Source organism: Bacillus rossius, chromosome 2 (genome assembly GCF_032445375.1).
Source record: "Bacillus rossius redtenbacheri isolate Brsri chromosome 2, Brsri_v3, whole genome shotgun sequence".
NCBI classification, from domain to species: domain Eukaryota; kingdom Metazoa; phylum Arthropoda; class Insecta; order Phasmatodea; family Bacillidae; genus Bacillus; species Bacillus rossius.
The window spans coordinates 124,654,728-124,676,512 of record NC_086331.1 but is presented as its reverse complement, the minus strand read 5'-3'; the positions used below and the strand labels follow the sequence as shown (position 1 = coordinate 124,676,512).

The window sequence follows — 21,785 nt, the reverse complement described above, 5'->3', positions numbered from 1 at the left end:
TGTGAAATGCAAAATTATGAAATTATGAAAAATGTGTGGTCACCGCACAAAAGAATCCAATATGTTTATTCAATACTTTTATTGATGTTGCTCGTCTGTACATTCTACATGTCATCACTGTTAATAAGAGCCGTTGGCATGATTCGGTATAAGGGTGGTCCAGACACGCGTACTGGACTGCGTTAGAGTTCGTATAACATGACCAGAATCCATCTAGCAAATTAAATAAAACTTAAGTAAAACAGTCTACTGCCCGAGGTAAGCTCTGGAGTTAACAGAAAGCGATTTATATGAGTTAAGTAGGCATATGGACGTGGATTAGTGATAGCAACCTTGGGCAACCGCGGCAACAGACTCCTCCTCCCAGCACGCCCTTGAGGCGGGCCCACAACTCACATCCAGACAACGGCCGTTACATATATTTAAATAAAGCGTGCCACCGGGAAAAGGAATGAGCACACATAAAGCCTTAATTAAATTAGCATACTGGCTGCAAACAATAACATTATATAATTAATTGGTTTAAACTAATTTAATATTTAAAGATGGTCTGCCTCAGGAATGTTTGTCCTCGCTCTGCATCGTTCGGGCCACGGAATATTATGAACACACTTGGAAAAGATTGCTACAAGAAGTGAGTAAACAGTGCATTGGATTGAAATCCTGTCAAAAAACCAGCATGATCACTGAAAATCTCTATAGTCCTTGTATGTTTAGAGTATCTGTTGAGGCGTGACTTCATTAATGTTATGAACATTAAAATTTCCAGGAGAGACACAAACATCAATGTGTTTTTCCTGAATTTTCAAGGGTGTTCTGCTGTTCAAGAATTAAAGGACAAGTGGCCACCCTGCTTCATATATGAGGAGCCCAGAGCTTGAGTTGTCAAGACTACTCGTCTCCAACCAAAGTGGAAAATATGGTTGACCTTCTGTACTCCAATTGGTTTTCTCAGGGTACTCCCTGTTTCCCCCACACATTGATTCTGCCAATGCTACATTCTCAACTCTACTAACAACCTCAAAGTTGTTTAAGCTCTAATGCATTCATCCATCCACTCATACATTATAAAAATAAATTGTACAGAAATATAAAGCAAACTACTTTCTTTTACAACAATGCAGGAATGTTAATATTAAATATTTACCCATTTAAATAAAAAAGGAAAAACTGTTAATAAAATTATAGGAAAATTTGTACAAAAATATTAACACTTCATCTTATCAAATGAAATAAAAAAATTTTTACAGATAAATAATGTATGTAACCATTACTTAAGTATTTATTCTCAGAACAGAACTCAAACAAAAGTTTTCAAGAAATAACTTAAAAAAAATACTTTACAATATTTATAAAATATATTATAGTTAGGCCTGTGTGAATGTACGTTTTATAGTTCAAATCAAATACGAACATCAAATTATTTGTGAATACCGCTATCAAATTTGAACAACAAGAATGAGAAAAAAAAATTTCATGTCATGTAACAACTTCTGAAAAATTAGGCAAATGATACTTAAGTGAAAGGTTGGTTAAATTAAGTCAGCTACAGTTATATAGAAAATGTTTGATAAAATAGTTAAATTATGAAATATATTTTTTTAAATTATGCAGCTAACCTAACTTAATATAACCTAACTTAACCCAACCAACCAACCTTTCCCATTTGCCTTATTTTCCCCAACCTGCTACCCTACATACTGATCCAGAAAATTTTTGCACACTGTAAAGTACCATGAAATCAATTGCAATCTATTTTATAGAAAATGTAAATATATTTCTTAAAATGCTGTATTTCCCAATTAGTGATTGAATGAGTTAATATTTACATATTTAAACCCTAGTTATTCACGAGTTTTCGTTGTTAATGGCAGCCAGGTAAATTGTGTTTTAGTTCAGCAATATTATAAACAGAATTTTGGCTAATTTCATCTGGTTATCTTAAACTATTATTCACATTTATTTATATATTATTTTTAATTCAATCACTACCTACATGTATGCTGCAACTGTATCACATGGTGTTAGTTTGATTGTGTCTATTGATTTAAATGCTATTGAAACTATGACAATTACTTCTTTTAATGTCCATCTCAATGGAGTATCCGTGTTTCATTGTATTGTATTTCATGGTTGTTGATGTTTGTTCATTTTTTCTATTTCTGGTGCGCATGACGAAAAGAATACAAATTATATTTTGTTTTCAAGTTTAAAATGACAAATATGCAGTGTTTTCAATTTTTTACACAATTTTTTCCCCGTTATTGTTAAGTGAGACTGCAGCGGGAAAAAAAAAAACCTTTGAATATTTGTTGCATGTTTAAAATGTTGCTTATTGTTAAAGTTTTGATTATGAAGTCCCATTAAACATCAAAAAAGGGTAGTAGGCCTATATCGCACAAATGACTTAATCTCATCAGTGAACACTGGTTTATGACAAACTCACGAAGTATGCTATGTCAAGTATTCGTAACCAAACAAATATTCGTTATTTCAAAGTGTATTTGATGTTGAATCAAATACGAATACTTTATTATTCGTATTCAAAAATTTGAATATTCACACAGGCCTAGTTGTACTGCAAACAAGTATGCAATCAATGATGGAATAGTACTTTGGCCTTGATATATTTGTATCCAACCATCACCTTGTTCAGTGATTCAGATGTCCAAGACATGATATTTGATTATATTCATAGCCACAACAAGAATTTCCCAGGACTCCCAATGATAAACTGGAAATCCACCACAATTACCTTGTATTGATATCCACCAGTGCACCAGTTTACCTTACAGTAACAATTCCTGCAATTATGACATTTACATTCTATCCATGATGGTTAAAAACAAGCTGACATCAAAATACCTTTTAAAAGTAAAGCCCAAATTTTAAAACCTTTTTACAATAATAAAATTTTTATTTTTTTTTCTTTGCAACACAAAACATTTTAAATAACTTTTGAAAACAAAGTAAAGTTTATCACTTACACAAACAGAACAAATAATTAACATAAAAGGTTATTAAAAATCTTTCAAAATAGTGATTTTTATACCAAGTTTTTTCAAGAGAATAAGCAAAGCTTATATGTTACAAAGATATTTAATACATATTATTCATGCAACTTAATGTGAAGATGTCTATGACTACCTACAACAGTATTTGTCGCAACATAAAAATATTGTGTAATTTTTTCATAGTTAAATGTTTCTCACTGAATACAGTAAATAAAATTGAACATATATTTTACTTCTGTCCTCACTGCATGATTTCAGGAAATCAATCCAAAAGATTATTCCCACAGTTGTGGTACCTAACAGATATCTTTTATGAAAGAGATGTGTCAAAAACACTTAAGCAAAATTGGCAGTAATTAAATATCACAGAAGCATGACCACAGCCACTTAAACCTTGAACACAACTCTGGGAATAACATACATAGTCAAACTAATGCTGAACTAATGGCAAAATTACAAATAAAATACAGATTAAAATAATGGCCAAAAGCACACAATATCTTACGGAAAAAAAAACCAACTATGTTTTCAGTTTTCAGTTTAGCTAGAAAGTTTTGATTTTTAATAAAAAAATTAACCCATAAAGGTTTTTTTAAAATTTTTTGGATAAAAAAATTGTTAAGCAAAAAAAACTAACAAACTAACATTTTTGTAACGTGAGTTAGTTCACCGACTATCTACCAGTATGTTTTCATGACCAAAAGCAACAACACACATTCAAGTGACATTACATCAGCATGAAATAAATTTAAATACATATATTATCTGTTCACATAACTATCAATTCATGAAATTGAATTTTAAAAAATTAGAAATAATTATTTTAATAAAAATAATATAACAATTTGATAGACTTTTCAACTAAAAACAACACACATTCTCTTAATATGGAATGACATATAAAATAATAATAAATCATTTGTAAAATAAAACATAACATACATTTTTTGTACCATTCAAGATCAGTGCAGAAATCTTTTTCCTAAATACATTTCTAACACAAACTAACAAGTATTCCTGCAAGAGAGGTGCACACATTTTTTCCCTTATGTATTAGCAAAATATTTTTACTCTATCTATGACCTACATAAAAAACTAGAGTTGTTCCGATACCGATATGTAGTATCGGTATCGGCCGATACTTAACTTTTTTTAATGTACTTGTATCGGGCATGGTATCAGGCCGATACATTAGTACCGTGTTACAAAAAATAAAAACGGCCTTTTAAGCATTATCAATACATTATCAGCAATATTTAACCAGATGGTCCGATAAGAAATAAAACGGGAGCTATGTTTGCTTACATAATAGACCATTGCCGGCAGTGAATACCTCATGTTATCATTATCTTATATTATCTTTATAGCCTGCTTGTCTGGCGCTAGCACTGCACAACACAGCAGTAATAACAAACAAAAGCAACTGCTACGACATATCAATGATAATATCAACAGGTATGGCAATGCTGACGCATACAAGTTTCGACATCTCGCATCAGCACAGAGAAGTTTACGACAAAAACACGTGATACGATTGATAATGTTCCGCTCACCAGTTATGGTACTGCGACATCTCGTGACTAGGCAAAGAACTATTCCGTGAACATTTCTGCATGCCAACAAAAACATGGGGTGCGATTGATATATTTCATTACACTGACATCTTTGCAATGCTTGAAAAACAAATACTGTTTTGTTTACGTTATTATGGTTTCACGAGTGTTTAGTGTTTTCGACTAGTACCGTTTTTAGGATTGCAATCACGTGTCTTGCGTTTTATTTTTTTTATTTAGCAGCTATAAGTTATTATTAACTGGTAAAAACAAATTTCTAGTGTGTGGAAATACTTCTCTATAGACTTGACAGACATAAGTAAAGCGAAATGCAACAACTGTGGTAAAATCGTGTCTCCGGGTGGTAAGGATAAAAGTAGTTTTACGACATCAAATCTTATCAAGCATTTGAAACATTGTGATGCACATCAAAATGTGTTGAAACTGAAAGCTGAAAGCTTGGAGTCAAAACAACTTTAAAGTGTTTCGTTTGCATCTACCAGTCAGAGTATTCCTGAACAAAGTAGCAGTAGTAAACCTACTTATTTTGGAGAAAGTAAACAACTTACCTTAATAGATACTTACAATAAAAATTGCAAGTATGAGAAAAATGACAAACGGGCGAAAGAAATAAGCAGAGCAGAGTATCGGGGTATCAGAATGGTATCGGCAATGGTATCAGGGTATCGGTATCGGTAAATATGGTATCGGAACAACTCTATAAAAAACAGAAATGGTAATTGGCATATATTATCATTAGCTATTTATTGCATTAAATTAAATTACTTGGAATGCAGTTTATCACTGATGATTTAAAAAATTATTGCCAAAATACCTTTTTTATTTTTAATTCACGTTATGGAATAAAATGTTTTTGTAAACACATAAATAAATGCATATTTGAAAATTCTACACCTGTTTGATACACAAACTATTATAATAGAGTTCATGCAAAAAATAAATTACATTTGAGGACAAATAACATTAAACAATTTTAGATCAAAGTAGGTACAATTGTAACAAATATTTCATATGGAATTAGTACTTTAAGAAATCACAATGCAATACACAAGTAGAATACCAATAAAACCATTACAAACCAGAAATATTTTAGCAACCGAAGAATTACATAGTTTTTCCTTGTACCAATCTTCTAAAATACTCCCTAAAACATAGAAAATTAGGAGTTGCATTTCTAGTATCGATGGAATATGGTGGTAGATATGTTACTCAGCCTTTTTACTTCCAAAATCTGTTAAAAAGGTCCATGAAGGAATCGTAAATCATAAATGTAATGGCTACATCTAAGCACACACGACCAAGACGTGGGACAGTTCCCTTGTAAAACCTAAAACAAAAACATCACACAGCATTATTAATCAGAACAGTAATCATCTGAGCACATAAAATCAAGTTCTTTAAAAGTAGATTAAGAATAACAAGGTGAAGATAAGGAATGAAGGGTGTGAGGTATAAACAAGTAAGGGAACCAACAAGATAGGAAAAAAGTTTACTTATGAGTATTCTAATGACCACGAAGAAAACACTACGAGAGATCAGACAACAAGCAAAATGTAAATTATGGATTAACGTCTGCTTGACACTAAGTTTTAAAGATGATGAGGGTGATGAGATGGGAATGGAGTTTTAATGGAACGAATGGGTGAGGGACATAGGAGTACCCCAAGAAAACCATCTGGCCCACGGCAACATCTGCCAAGTTTCCCACTTGCAAAAAAATCTGTGTTTGGTCCTGCCAGGAATCAAACCCGCATCGCCTTGGTGACAGGCAAGTGATCTGACCACTTAACTACTGTGGTTTATGTAAAAAACATAATGATTTCTGTATCCCAAACAAACCCTCCCAATGGTGAGAAGCTGTGCATTACGATGATGGTACACAACAAATATTGCCAATGTATCTAATGGTATGCAAGTAAAAACATTATACATTACTTGAGTATATAAAATAATAAGTAGGGACATGCAATTTTCATGAAAAACAAAGGAGACGAGAAACACGAAATGCACACCTAGTTTTGTTTTAACACTATATAACTGATCATTCACTAGGGTGAGCACTTTGCCATAAAATTGACATTAGATACAGGCTAATGAGCTGTTGAGATGGGATGTAGCGATGAGACCATGGTTGCTTCTGATGGAAGGAATGGTGTTTGAGAGATGGGGTTGGAAAGAAAAAAAGGGCTTGGATATGGGTAAATGAAGGGAGAAAATCAAACCAAAGGGGGTAAAAATGGGGAAGAGTTTTGAAAAACTGAAAAATCACTATATGTCCCTTAATACAAAAAATATGTATGCATTTAAAGCTATAACAATGCCTAAGAGGAGTAGTGAGTGTTGACCAACCTAGAGGTTGGTAGTAATGAGAGTGGCAAGATCAGCCATGTGAGCGAGAGCAGGTTTATGTATGTTGAGAGACATGATGGTGCAAAGGACTTGCACGACATCACAACAAGAGTAGTACAAAAAACTTTTGTTTGAAACCAACAATTAGCTCAAGGGATGGAAAAAAATGTTTCAAAAGACCAAAAAAAATCATACTTTTTCTTAGTAGGCCCCGTATCAAATCTGTTCAAAGTTATTGTAAACCTTCTGAATATTATCTAAAACTTTTGCCTGAAACAATTTTTGATACAACAAAAATTTTACTACACGAAGTGGTATTTTAATCAAATGAACTTTAGCCCTTTTTGTTCCAATATGCAGAAATATGAACTCAGAAATCAACTGAACTAAAAGGAATTTTAAAACTAAATAGTTATTATAATTTTTAAATATACAATTTTTATTACCATTGTAGTTGCTGTTCTTAAATAATTAAATCAAAACCTGTTTGGTGGTAATGCAAGGAATTATCTTGATAAACTTTTCATAAGAATAAACATACAAGTCTGTGGTGACTTTCATTATTTGTTAGAATGCTGCAAGCCAGGCTTCGGGTGGCAAATCATGAGGTTCAGATGAAATCTGCATTCTAAGGAACTGAAATGACCAAAAGGCTGGAAACAAGGTTAAAACCTCGCACATAAGATTAAGGGATCTGAAGGAAGATGCCTAATAGTTGAAACTCACACAAAATTACTGAGAAGTGATTAGAGACAAAAATTTACAGGTCAAAAAGAGAAAGATAGTGTGACAGAAGAAATGTAGATAGGATACACAGGTATCACTTACCACCAAACAATGGGTAGTTCAGTAGTTAACTTATAATGAGCCGAGAATAAACATCCACAAATGTAGGAGAAATAAAAATGGGCAAACGAAAAAATGTGGAACCTGTTTGATCAACAACAGAAAAAAGGGGTAAATTCCTATTCTTATTCAATAACAAAGACTTGCCTTCAAATCTTAGATCACACCAATATGCTTGGCCACATGACACGCGATAAGCTGAAAAATGCATGATTAAGGCTCTGGAAGGAGGGGAATTGTAAACAACTGGGCTGAAACTTAGTGCATGAAATGTGTGGTAGATGGCAAACAAGGTTCAAGAATATGGGCGAAGGATAGCTTAGGAGTTCATGAGGGAAAGGGGAACAGCTAAGCAGTAGCACATAGTTAGACATCTTGCCACTAGATGGCACTTTAATCTAAAATCATTAACAACTTACGCCATAGGTCCTTCATGTTTCCATATTTTCAATGCACAATCCCAAGTGTTTTTGTACTTCACTGCTTCCAAACCCTAAAATATCAATAACACAAATGAGTACGTATTTTTTTTGACAGATATGCATAAACCCTAAACAGTTCTCAATATATATAAACACAGATTAAAATTATTAGTTTTTTTTAAATTTAAGTGCTATGTTCTACTGCAGCATAACTATTTTCATAAACATGCACAACATTAACAACATTTCTTATTGTTCTGACATGCTGATGACCTTAGAATAGGCCAGAATTTTTGGATTTGCCATTTACAATAGAGATGAATCCTATGCAATAAATTTCATCCTTACTTATGTTTTATTTCTGCCTGCAGGTCAGTTTTCAAATTACTGCATTTAAAAAATGTCAAATTTTTGAAAGTCACTGTAAACATGAAAACAATTCACTATTGGCTACGAGTATGTGACATAAAAGCACTGATTGTCTTCAGCCAAGTCATTGCATCTAAAGACATATTAAATTAGTCTCATCCTATGTGCGCTGCGCAGGATGTTAAATGTTTATTATCTAAGTGTTTATTGATTTGTTAGACTTTCAGCACATGCCTACTACGTTGAAATATTGTAATTAAATTACAAGTGTTTGTGCTTACGCTGAATATTACTTAAAAATTATGTTTTAGAAACATATCAATTTTTACTGAACTAAAGCTTACAGTAAATATTTTAATGTTTTTCATTTGTTTCTTCCAGATTCAATCATTATTCATATTTAGAAATTACTTCTTTTTTATTAGCAATTACTTATCAAAGTAGGATAAAAATGTAACTTTTAAATTGATTCTTAGATTTGAGTTAAATAATAACTATAAAATGTTTCAAAAATGTTGATTTTAGCATAAGTACAATTAATTGTACCCCATAGAAACATTGATAACTGTAATGTTACCAAAGCCTTTCAGATTATTGTAAAAGATGATGCACAATATCCAACCATTGAAATTATGGTTAAAGTTGAATCAAATACGAATACTTTATTATTCGTATTCAAAAATTTGAATATTCACACAGGTCTAGTTGTACTGCAAACAAGTATGCAATCAATGATGAAATAGTACTTTGGCCTTGATATATTTGTATCCAACCATCACCTTGTTCAGTGATTCAGATGTTCAAGACATGATATTTGATTATATTCATAGCCACAACAAGAATTTCCCAGGACTCCCAATGATAAACTGAAAATACACCACAATAACCTTGTCTTGATATCCACCAGTGCAAGAAAGAATAAAAAAATATGAGCAAATCTAATTCACAATGTATTAACAGATTTAAACACACATACACATAGTTTAAAAATTAATTTCTAGCAGCTATGTAATGATTTATTAGAACTCAATAGATTAAAAAAATATAGAGAATTAGCTTTAAAGTGATTCTTTACCAATATATACATGCCACATATTCAACAGCTCTCAATATTTATACATATTTTTTTTAATTAACCTGTCTGATTTATGTCTTCTAAATGTTAAACTATATTTCTATCAGTATATACACACACATACAGTAAGTACTCTATTTACGTCGTACCAATTTACGTCGTTTCGGATTAACGTCGCTAATGATTGAGTACTCATGTTTCAATTTAAGTTGTCGCCGATTCACAATAACGTCGTTTACAATGACCGTAAATCTTTATTTTAACAAAAACACCGTATATAATTCGTTTATAATTCTTTGTTTCCTTCGGTAGTTAATTTATGCTATGTAGCGTAAGCTACACGTTCACCGCCTTATCTTATCATACATCATGAGGGACGCTTCCTGCTCTCCGCTGCTCTCCGCGCGGTGATGCAATACTACCAGCCCGCCCGCTCGGCCACCCACGTATCTCGCACGTAGAAGTGTTATCTACTTCCCGCAACGACACAGCATTTTCTCCTACCCCTTCCGGCCGACCTTGGGCCGTGGCCGGCCGGTGGCATGAAACATGGCTCATTTTGCGTCGTTTCTATTTACGTCGCGGTTTTCAGGAACGTAACCCCGACGTAAACCGAGGACTTACTGTATATTAGTTTCAACATCAGCAAAATTTATTTCTAAAATTAAGTTAGTTGCATCAACACCCAATGACATTTTAATTCTTTAGTATTTTCCAGATTAGAATATTGAACTGTTATATAAGTCAGACATCCAAAAAATAGAAAATTTACAATCATGCCAACAAAGTATTTTTCACTTGATCTTTTAATCGCTGGAAAATAAAAACTGTTAACAGATTTTCACATTAGCAATACCATCAATAAAATCACAAATATCAGTGTGAGAATATTCACATTAAAGGACTCCAGATAGAGCACTGAAAGGTTGTTGTTGTCATTACATAAATTAAAAGGCCCTTGAAATAACATAGCAGAAGAAACTGTTATGAACCAAGTCTAATTTATGGCATAGATAAAACAAATTCTTTAGTAAATTATGCTTTTCAAAACAGGAACTGAGAAACGAGATTTACTGATGGCAGGATTTTAAAGTGTAGCAGAAAAACAATGAAAATTAACAATAATTCAAAACATTATATTTTTTTATGTGGAAGAAAAATTATTTTTCACTGCAATTGTATACAGGTGTAACTATTTTTACTTCAATTGTATTGCTATTATTTTATTATACATTAATGAATTTTTTTTCTGTGCTTTATTTAAAATAATCAATATTCAAATCTTAATTAAAATTTTTTTGACACCATTATGTTAGAAAATTGTACTACATAAACTAATAACCAGAACACTATTTAAATTCACCATGCTCTCACCTCCGTCAGTTATTATGTGGATGTAACAAATCATGAACAACTCCAAAATTGATGACAGTTTAAATATTGACTGTTTGGTCTTTGAAATGCCTTCTGATATGAAAAAAAACCTCAGTTTATGTAGATCTAAAAACTATAGTACAAACCAAGTATTAATAGTCTGTGCAGGTGATTGTGGGTCGGTCAGCAAATAAACAATTAAACTATTAATTTCAGGGAATTTCAACAATCTGATATTGACTGGTAGAGAATGCAAGCTCAAAATTTAAGTTAGTTTTATAATAAACAAAAAGCCCAATATCTATGGAAGATGTTAGCAGTCTGGAACTCTAGTAAAAAAAATATCAAATAAGTAGCATGTCACCACTCACCACCTCCGGCTAGCTCAAATTAGGTGATGAGTGGATCATACATGTTACAGGTCACGAAGAAAGAAGAAATTTATGCACAATGTTCAATGTATTACCTGTTTTATTTTTTTATGTAAAAATCACACTATATTCCGTACAACAGAGCACACAAAAAAAATTAAACTGTACGTTCCGAAAAGAATAAACCAAGAGCCATCGCCCGGCCACTGCCTGCTCGGCCCGGTGCTTGGACAACGACCGCTCAGCCCGGTGCTCGGACAATGACTGTCTTACAGCCTTCCTTCTTTGTGCAGGCAGTGTCCTGGGCTCGCTGACGTAATTCTCAGCCAATCACGGCGCATGGCAACAGAACTTCCACGAAATGCTTACTTCTGTTCCAGCGACGCAGCAATTTTGTCTCTTTCTCACACTCCCGTGACAGTGACTCACACGCCTAGCATGTGAAACAAAGCCTCGGTCGTGGAAAAAATGAAGGAGAATTACATCAGCATGCCTTCCCACACAAAGAAGCCAGCAAAAAAATTACTAGAAAAATAAATTTATGAATTTTAAAAATAAAAACAATAAACCCGGAGAATTACGTTTACAATAACTTTTAAAAGGAAAAAACTTTACATCAAACCTGAAATTTGACAAAAAAATAATAATTATAACCAATGATTATTACTGGATTGCATGAGGAAGGCTGTAATCTGGGTTGTTACAAGCACAGCTCTTGATCTATGCTTATCAAACATTGATACCTATAATGTTACCAAAGCTTCTGAGATTACTGTAAAAGAAGATGTACCATATCCAACAATTGAAATTATATGTGCTGCACAACAAAAACTTGTAATCTTGCAAAGAAAAAAAACTGTAAGTCTGGTGCTTATCTAAAGTCAAGATAATACAAGAAGAATTCATCTACCAACAGAAATTGTGCAACCTGAAATGCAGGATTAATTAATTCAGGGAAGAATTCACAAAGTTGCTAAACAAATGAAATGATAACATGGATAATTTAATCAGTGAGAATTGCATATTGATAACACTGCTAGACAATTCAACACATCAACTGGCACAACTTCAGCAAGAAAGCCCAAAATAAACCTTAGTTGACAAATAGCAAGCTTTACAGCCAAGCAGTGAACCAAGAACTTACATTCCAGCAACGGTAGCAGGCTTTGGCAGCCGTCAGCGTGAATGTTACGAATAAACAAATCTCAGTTTCTGACAGCTTTACAACCGTAGCACACAAGTGGAAACAAAAGGATTGTAAGCCAATGTAAGTAGAGCCCATACATTACATTAGTACAAACACTTAAATCTGTCACTAAACAACCTTCTCCACGAGTAAAAGCATTATTTGAGGGACTACAGGAAAACAGCAGTGTAAGTCAAAAAATGTTCAGCTTTGAGTTAGCTATCTACATATTTCACTGCTGAAACATTGAAATTATTCTTTGGTATGGAAAACTCCAATCTGCAAAGTTCTTGGCTTACACCACTATTTTCCATACCTAGCCCCTCATTTGAGATATGCCTTGACCCAAAATTGCAAGAAAAGGACTTTATCGATTATACCAGTAAAGTAATAGACACAAAAACTCAAAGTGGTGAAGTTAAAAACATGACACTATTTATATGCATCATTTTATGTTGTGGTAGAAGAAAATTACTTTTCTTGAATATACAACATGGTTTTTGGCCTAGTGGCTGCTTGATCAGCCCTTTCTATGGTAGAGCAATTTATAATTTAGGTGAAATGTGTCAGGAGCAGCACCATACTCTTAATTATCTTAATTATTATATTAGCTGTTAAAGAAGAAAATACTATCAAAATTTTATAGTTCCCTGCACCATGCTAAAAGAATTTTCTGAAAACTGTGCAACTACTAGTGAGTCAATAATATAGATAACAGAAACGTGGTTTAATGATTACAGTATCAATCCATTTACTTCACTGTTACTTTCGTAGTCTTTAGAACAGACAGTGACCCTTTAAAAAATGGTTTATCTAAAGGTGGTGGAGTACTTATCCCAGATATTTAACTAATGCTTTAATATGATTACCCTTCAATCTAAGCAGTTTGATTTATAATTCGATTTTCAGCAAACAAAAATTTTACTTGGAACAGTATACATTCCACCACTAGAGCTTGCTGTTGAATATACGAATTATAAACATTTCTATGAAAATAAACACATAAGCTATTAATTTTAGGGGTTTTCAACAATCTGATATTGATTGGCATTGAATGCAAGCTCAAAATATAACTTAGTATTAAAATAAGCAAAAGGCCCAATATCTATGGAAGATGCTAGTAGTCTAGAACTCCAGCAAAAAAATATCAAATATCAAATAAGTAGCACAGTTCTTGAGCTATGCTTGCAGACATACCATACTTTCATTTAATATTGAGAATAATTCTTTGTAATGTGTGCATTAGTGTATTCTATTGACATTTAGGTGTTTACTTCAATCCCATATACGTGGAAACATTCAGGATGTGATATATTTTGGTCTCAGAATGTACTTTGAAACTACTGATGCTCATCATTCACAAATGATTTTAAGGCATAAATGTGGGCTTGTATGTTTTGTATGAATAAGTAGCATTTATTATTATTTTCTATATTTTATAATTCTACAATTCTCATTTTACCAAGATAGATACCATTTTGTACAAGATAACCTACAAGAATACTGTGTGTACAAGTTGATTTAGTTATTCAATAATTAAAAAATAAAGGTCTGAACAGACTTACATAAAATTTAAACAAGATGCCATCACAATAGTTAATTATTCCTGATAACAGATAAGTGGAAAATACATTCAAGAGTGTTGTTTATGAACATCTAAATATAGCAGATTTTTATAAATTCTTTTTTTATGAGATGAAAACATTTTATCAAGTAAAAATAAAACAAGTGCACTAGAAGCATGCAAATACTCCAGAATACTACTGAATTAATACCAAGCAGATTGCTGGATAGTTAACATTATAATTTTCTTACATTTAAACCTTAAATAATTTCCCACTAAATTTAGTGACTTTTAAGCTATATTCACCACCTTCGTAGGATAGGTTTGCTACCTGCTGTGTTACGTATTGAAAAGCCATTTTAATGAAAATCTGCAACTTTACTGTTTACGATGTTGAGAGATGGTCAAGCTTGCTAATTAGAAACTATTGGAAACCAAAAAAATTTAATACATGTGTACAAAAATTTTCCTGGTCGTTACACAATAGTCACAATAATTTATAGCAGTTTATTTAAGTAATGTTCAAGCATTTAATTAACAATTCCTACTTCGTGATCCACGGTGCTAAATAAATAATAATGTTATCAGCATATTGGCCCAATATGTGTGTTTTGGGGTACTAAACAGTGTTTAGTTTCAGGGCCCTGGAAGTTTTGTTACGTTGTATGTTTTTGCCCGGCTAACCACACATAGAAACGTAACAATACAAAACAAACAATGTTCCTGAGGTTCTGCTTTATTTGGAAATAAAAGAGTTTATTAAATTATCTTTGTTTATTTCTTTAAAAAAATGTTTTTTCTCATCGTTACATGGCTTCAATACACAATTTTACAAATGAATTTAATTAGAAAAACTTCGTTACTTGTACAGTTTTTGTCTTTTCTTATACAAATTTTAACGATATCTTTGAATTTTGATAGGATGAGGTCCAAATACATACCACAGCACCATACATATTGCCGTTGATGGTCGAGGAGTCTTGTCACTCGCCAAAGAAGAAAAAAAAAACTTAGTAATGTCCCTTGGTTAATTACCTAACTCAAGGTACCGTTGATCGCGGACCGAAATCACACGAGTCGGGCCGATGCCGACGCCTAGGGCCTAAATTTCTAATACATAGTCCGAAAAAAAAATGAAATTAGGTTAAAAAACTACGGCGTGGCCCCAGCCCCTAGGCGTTAAATTGTCCCTTAATAATTTTTCATTTGTTTCGTGACTTGCCGACGACGCGACCGAGTTCGGCGACGATCGAGCAACAAGTGACTTGGTCGACGAGATTACCTTCCCTTGTATAGGTGAAAACAAGGGAGGCAACCCCGTGGGCCAACTGACCAATCACAGTACAGCATTCATCAACATGCCCAAATAAGGAATTTCGGCCGAGCGCATCACACCACGCCAGGACTCGCCCTGATTGGCTGGCTAGTGGTAGCCTCCAGAGACCCTTCCAGACGGTCGCTACAGCTGTGCGTACAACGTGACGCGTAAATCCCAAACACGCATTTACAAAGTGAAAAATAGCTTTCTGGCGCCAGAGTGTCGCGCCTGTCCGCTCTTCCTTCTGTACCTTCCAGACTATTCTCAAAATATTACACTAGCAATATCCAATACAATATAAAATTACCCAAAAAATTCAAATACAATGTTAAAAATTTAGTAAACAAAGTTGAAATTCATATAAAAACTTTTGTTTAAAAATGATGTCCTGTAAAATTATAATCTATACTGCTTTAATTACTGACATTAATTATCAAATGTTAACATTAATTATTATGAACTAGAGTTAACCCTCAAATTTATAATTAAGTATCTCAAGGAAATAAGTATTTTAAGGCTTTCCATGAAATTTAACCAAAGTAATTAATAACAATTCTTAACAGCTCTGAACTGTTTTCTATATCAACAAAAAAAAAATATCCTTCACATCAAACTTATTGTTAATATTCTTATGACCCTTTTTGCAATGCTACAGTTTCTTAATAATGACTCATATTATGAAATCTATTAACAGCATTATATTTTAAACGGATACTAAGAAATGAAAACCATATTTGGTTACGTATATTTCAATTCTTTCAACTTTGTGAACATCAAGAGGTTTTAGATTTTGTTTTTTAGTATTATTACAGCCATAAGTAACTACTGACCAATGAAAACGCAATAATTAACAACAGGCATAATGTTTCAAAAGATGTTTAAACATTACCGTCATATTAAAAACTATAATCTTCCACAGTATTTCAAAGCCTATAGGCCTATTAGGTATTAATAATTATTACAATCTTTGACATGCTAAATGATTTTATTTTAAATTATCATTTGATATGTGACAGTTGTGTTGGGATGCAAATAAAATATATAAAACTTACATTACACTGAATACCGATAAACAAAGTCTAAAAAAATATGTTCATTAATAAAAATACTGAAACATTTTGTAGAAAATGTACAGTAGGACAGAAACACTGTGCTTAAGGTTACAAATGTTCGTCGTTTAATTTTGTCTTCATTACGGCAGCGTAACAGAACCACTCTTGACCGTATGAACCAGCTTATACGGAAGGGATTCTGATTGGCGAAGGAGGGGGGGGGGGGGTGGGAACCACCCACCAAATATCCTCAATAGGTTTCAAAATAACATAGAATTTAAAGAAAAATGCTCACAATTGTAAATTATTAAAGAAAACATAAATAAAAACATTCTATAAATGGTTTTAAACTTTTAGAAAGTCTATCAATTGAGATAAGGTAAATAGGCTTCATCACTAAACGAAAAAATTAAATTGTTGATGACATGTCAAATCCATGAGAGATGGTTATCAAGAGAACATAACACTTAACCACATCATCATCATCTTGACAGATGCAGGTGGCATTTGCAAATTGTTTTGGAAACTATTTTGAATACATCTACATCTCAACAACTACTAAATCAAAGTCTCATATGTCATTACCTCAGCAACTAATAATCCAACTCATAATTTAATCAGAGTCTTATGGGTAATTAACCCTTTAACTGCTATGATCGAGTTAACTGATGTGCTTTAACATGCACACCAATGCGACGATCGAGATAACTCGGACGCGATCATTGTGATGCTGCATCAGCTGTAGATTAACATGTAACATGATTTCGTTTCTTTTATCGTAGGAGCCGTATACGTAAATCTAAAAGCTAAACATATACTTCTCAATTCCACAATTATTTGGTTAGCACTTTCTCAAAATATAATTCAAAATCCACATTCCTTGCCAACCGTATGTACGCAGCTAGCCTGCGCGCTAAAATCGTTCCTCCTGCGGCTGTCTGATAAACGTGAAAAAGTATACACTAGTGCTATGTGTAGGTGTCTCTTGGAAAGAATTTGTCTGTTCACTTTTTTACCAATAGAGGGCACTACAAGTAACTTTAATTTTATTATATTTATTATATTATTTTAATTTTTAAAATTTTTTGTTATTTTCACATTTTTGCTTTAAATACTCCAGCACTGAGGGGTTTGCAAAACCATCCAAGTATATAGCAGTTAAAGGTTTTAAATCCTCAAGTTAACACTATCTACTGGAACTGATGTTATACCAAATTACATCATTAAAGGCTGTGCCACAGCTTTAGCACTGCTGCTAACTCATCTTTACAACACAAGTCTATAAACTGAACAATTCCCCTCATTATGAATATCTGCAAAAGTAATCCCCATCCATAAAACCAAGTTGCAAATCATCTACATCATAGGCTATGTCCTTGTTGTGTTGCTTTTCCTAATTTCTGGAAAAAATCAATCATATAAATTTTCTAAATCCAATTCATGATGACATTTATTATCAAAATGTGAGAGGTCTGAGATCAAAATCAATTGAGTTTTACGATAACTTAGCAGCTAATGATTTCGATATAATTTGTCTTACTGAAACTTGGTTTAACAATAATAGCATTAACTCGCATTACTTTGATGATAAATACCTCATCTTTAGAACAGATAGAGATCCAGCCTTAACAATGAAGGAAAGGGGAGGTGGGGTATTAATTGCTATCAACAAAAATAAATTTAAATATGCTTACCCAACCCATGTTTTCGATCATACAGGAATTGAAGCTGTATGGATTAAAGTTAAAACCTCTCAAACAAATACCCTAGTGCTTGGTAATATTTATATTCCACCGGATACATCACCTGCAGTGTATGGTGCCTACTTTGAAGAGCTCGAAGAAAAGTTTGCAACATGCCAAGATAATATCCTTATTCTTGGTGACTTTAATGTGCCTGGTGTTGACTGGTCTTACTTACATTCAAAAAACGTAAATCCTATTGGTATGACATCCAAAGCTAAAGCTGTGTTCCAATTTATCTCAGGTTTGGGTTTGTCCCAATGTAACGTCACTCAGCCTCCTATCCACCTATTGGACCTATGTTTTTCTAATTTACAGCATTGTGTTTTTAGTAAAGCCTTAGAGTCATTAATTAAAGAAGACACATTCCATCCGGCTCTTATTGTTAATATTGAAATAAGTCGAATAATCAGAAAAGAAAATACATCTACAACCTTTATAAATTATAAAAAAGGAGACTACTTAAGTTTGTATAATGCTATTAAAAATTATGATTGGTCTGTATTATATAACACTACTGACGTGAATATTATGGTAGACATTCTAACTACTACAGTTAATCAATATATTGTGAGTTACATTCCTGTCACTGTGAAAACTACTTATAGTTACCCGCATTGGTACTCAAAGCAACTTATACGAACACTAAAACATAAAAAACATTTCCATAAATTATACAAAAGAAACATGAATCCTTATTACTATGCTCTATTTTCACAGAAACGTAAAGAGGCTAAATATCTCATTTCAAGAGACAAAAATTTTTGGTTACAAACTCTAAACAACAAAATCAAACAAAATCCAAAAAAATTTTGGCGTTACATAAAAATCATGAAAGAAGGATACAATCAGCCATTCTCTCTCAAGGTCAATGATACTGTCACTAATGACACATTTTGTATTGCAAACAGTTTTGCGAACTATTTTTCTAGCGTATATGTAACTCCAGCCAATAACAGCACTCCTTTGGTATCTGATAATACTGCTTGCTCCATTCCTATGTCCACTATTACTGAGAGTCTTGTACTTTGGGGGATCAAATCCTTGAAATCTACTATGTCAACAGGTCCAGATGGTATTCCTAATTTCATAATAAAAGGATGCTCTCTGGTTCTTGTTCCTATCCTTCAGTTTATATTCAATAGCAGTATTAAAAACAGCATCTACCCCAATATATGGAAAACTGCCAAGGTCATTCCTATACATAAAAAAGGTAGTAAATTTAATGTCACAAATTATAGGCCTATTTCTCTTTTAAATGGATTTGCTAAAGTTTTTGATAAAATAATATTTAAGGACCTCGATTTCAATCTCAAAAATAAACTATCTGATTGTCAGCATGGCTTCAGAATTGGCAAATCTACTACTACCAATCTGATAACTTTCATAAATCCAATTTATTCTGAAGTGATAACCCGAGGCCAAGTGGATGCTTGCTATTTTGATTTAGCAAAGGCTTTTGACACAGTAAACCATCAGATATTACTCAGCAAATTATCCATTATGGGATTGAGCGACAAATATATCAAATGGTTTGGCAGATATTTAAAAGATAGGAAATACTTTGTTTCTATTAATAAAACTAAATCTGATTTACATATGGCAAACTCTGGAGTACCTCAAGGTGGTACCCTTTCTCCCCTTCTTTTCAACATTTTTATTGATGATATAACCAAAGCACTAAATTATTCTGTTGGTCTGTTATTTGCAGATGACCTAAAAATATATAGAAAAATTACTTCATTAAATGGCTGTCACTTACTTCAACATGACATTTCTTCTGTTGTTGCATGGTGTAAGACTAATCTCGTTAAACTTAACTACAGTAAAACCACCACAATAACCTTCTCAAGAAAATATCATCCTATTGTATTTGAATATAAACTAGACAATCGTATTATTGCAAAATCAAACTGTGTCAGAGACTTAGGTATTTTGCTAGATTCAAAATTATTCTTTCACAATCATATTGAAACACTTAGATCAAATGCTAATAAAATTCTAGCGTTGATTAAATATGTCACATTTAATGCATCTAATTTAGATTCAACACTTAGTCTTTATATATCCTTGGTGAGATCTAAATTTGAATATGGTTCTTTGATTTGGAATAACATTAATAAATCAGATAGTGACAAATTGGATAATATACAATTCAAACTGATCAAAATTATAAACCTAAAAAGTAACATTAATCTAAATGTAGATTTACACTCCCTTCTTGGTTCCTTACCATTAAGAAGAGAAGTATTAGATGCATTATTTGTACACAATTGTTACAAAAATACAATTAATTGTAACTATTTTCTTCACAACACTGGAATTAGAATACCTACTTTCAATAGTCGTAATCAATCTTTAATTTGTACGTTAAGTAAAACTAATGATCTATTAAACAGAATAACTAAAAATTACAATAAATATGCAAGGTTATTTCCTGAATTAGATAGCAAAATAAAATTTAAAAAAATACAACTATTCCTAACTTAATTTTTTTTTCTTTCTTGTGGTTAATAATCATATTGTTTCAAGTTAGTTTTTTTTTGTGTTATTCTTATTTTCTACATTATAAAATTTACAAATAAATTACTTACTAATTGTTAAATTTGCATGTTGTGTGTATCGCTTTGTTTTGTTTTGTTGTCTTGTATTTTGTATTGTTTTGTTCTGTCTGTATGTATCTGTGTTGTTTGTATCGTGCCTACCACCCAAGGCCATAAGCTGTAGGTAGGCATGCAACAAATATTAAATAAATAAATAAATAAATAAATAAATAATATCTAAAGTTCAGGTGCATTCTTGCTATTTTTATCAAAGACTTTTGATTCAGTGCATCATGCATTTCTGCTCAAAAAATTATAGAATTATGGATGATGACAAAAAAAAATATATTTTTTTTTGTGACATGCCCACTGACAGTTTGAGGACTTTAATGGAGGGCATGACATACACATTTTACTATGAAGGATCCTTCTCTCAACCTTTCAGTGCTCCATCTGGAAACCTACAATGTGGAACATATTTGTGATCATCATTGAGTTTGTTGCTAATGTTGTAAAAATCTCTTAACAGGTTTAATTTGCCAGTGATTAAAAGCTTAAGTGAAAAGTACTTTGTTGGAATGAATGTGAACTTTTACAACCTGAAATAAATGCTAGTATAAATTGGTCTAAACTTAACTAAATGATAAAACTGTACACATTTTTTTTTACTTCTAAAATTAATTCCATATTCCATAAAATATGTTAAATTATATTTCCATCGCCACACATATAATTTAGTTTCAACATCAGAAAAATTTATTTCTATAATTAAGTTTATAACCTTAGTTGCATCAACACCCAATGCCTTTTTAGAAATTTTGTACTCTAGTCTGTTCCAGATAGAATATCAATATGTTATATGGAATTCTCTAACAAGGTCAGATACCCAAAAAATAGAAAATATCCACACTAAAATCTTCAGTTTATGGCTTTTAAAAATTTTCCAACTTCCACAAATCTTAAAAACTCAGGTTTCTATGGTTTTG

General features: G+C 32.3%; 1 protein-coding gene across 2 annotated transcripts in view; it reads right to left on the bottom strand.

Annotated features, from left to right (window-relative positions):
* Positions 1–4,788: 4,788 nt before the first annotated feature.
* The window catches only part of LOC134529765 (putative tricarboxylate transport protein, mitochondrial), a 54,995-nt gene continuing 37,998 nt past the window's right edge, over positions 4,789–21,785 (bottom strand). For both annotated transcript variants that reach the window (XM_063364179.1, XM_063364180.1), the window contains exons 6-7: positions 8,203–8,276; positions 4,789–5,915 (exon numbers count right to left, since the gene is read on the bottom strand). In XM_063364179.1, the coding sequence (XP_063220249.1) occupies positions 5,807–5,915; positions 8,203–8,276 (183 nt within the window). In that variant the 3' untranslated portion in view covers positions 4,789–5,806. The remainder of the gene's footprint in view (positions 5,916–8,202; positions 8,277–21,785) is intronic.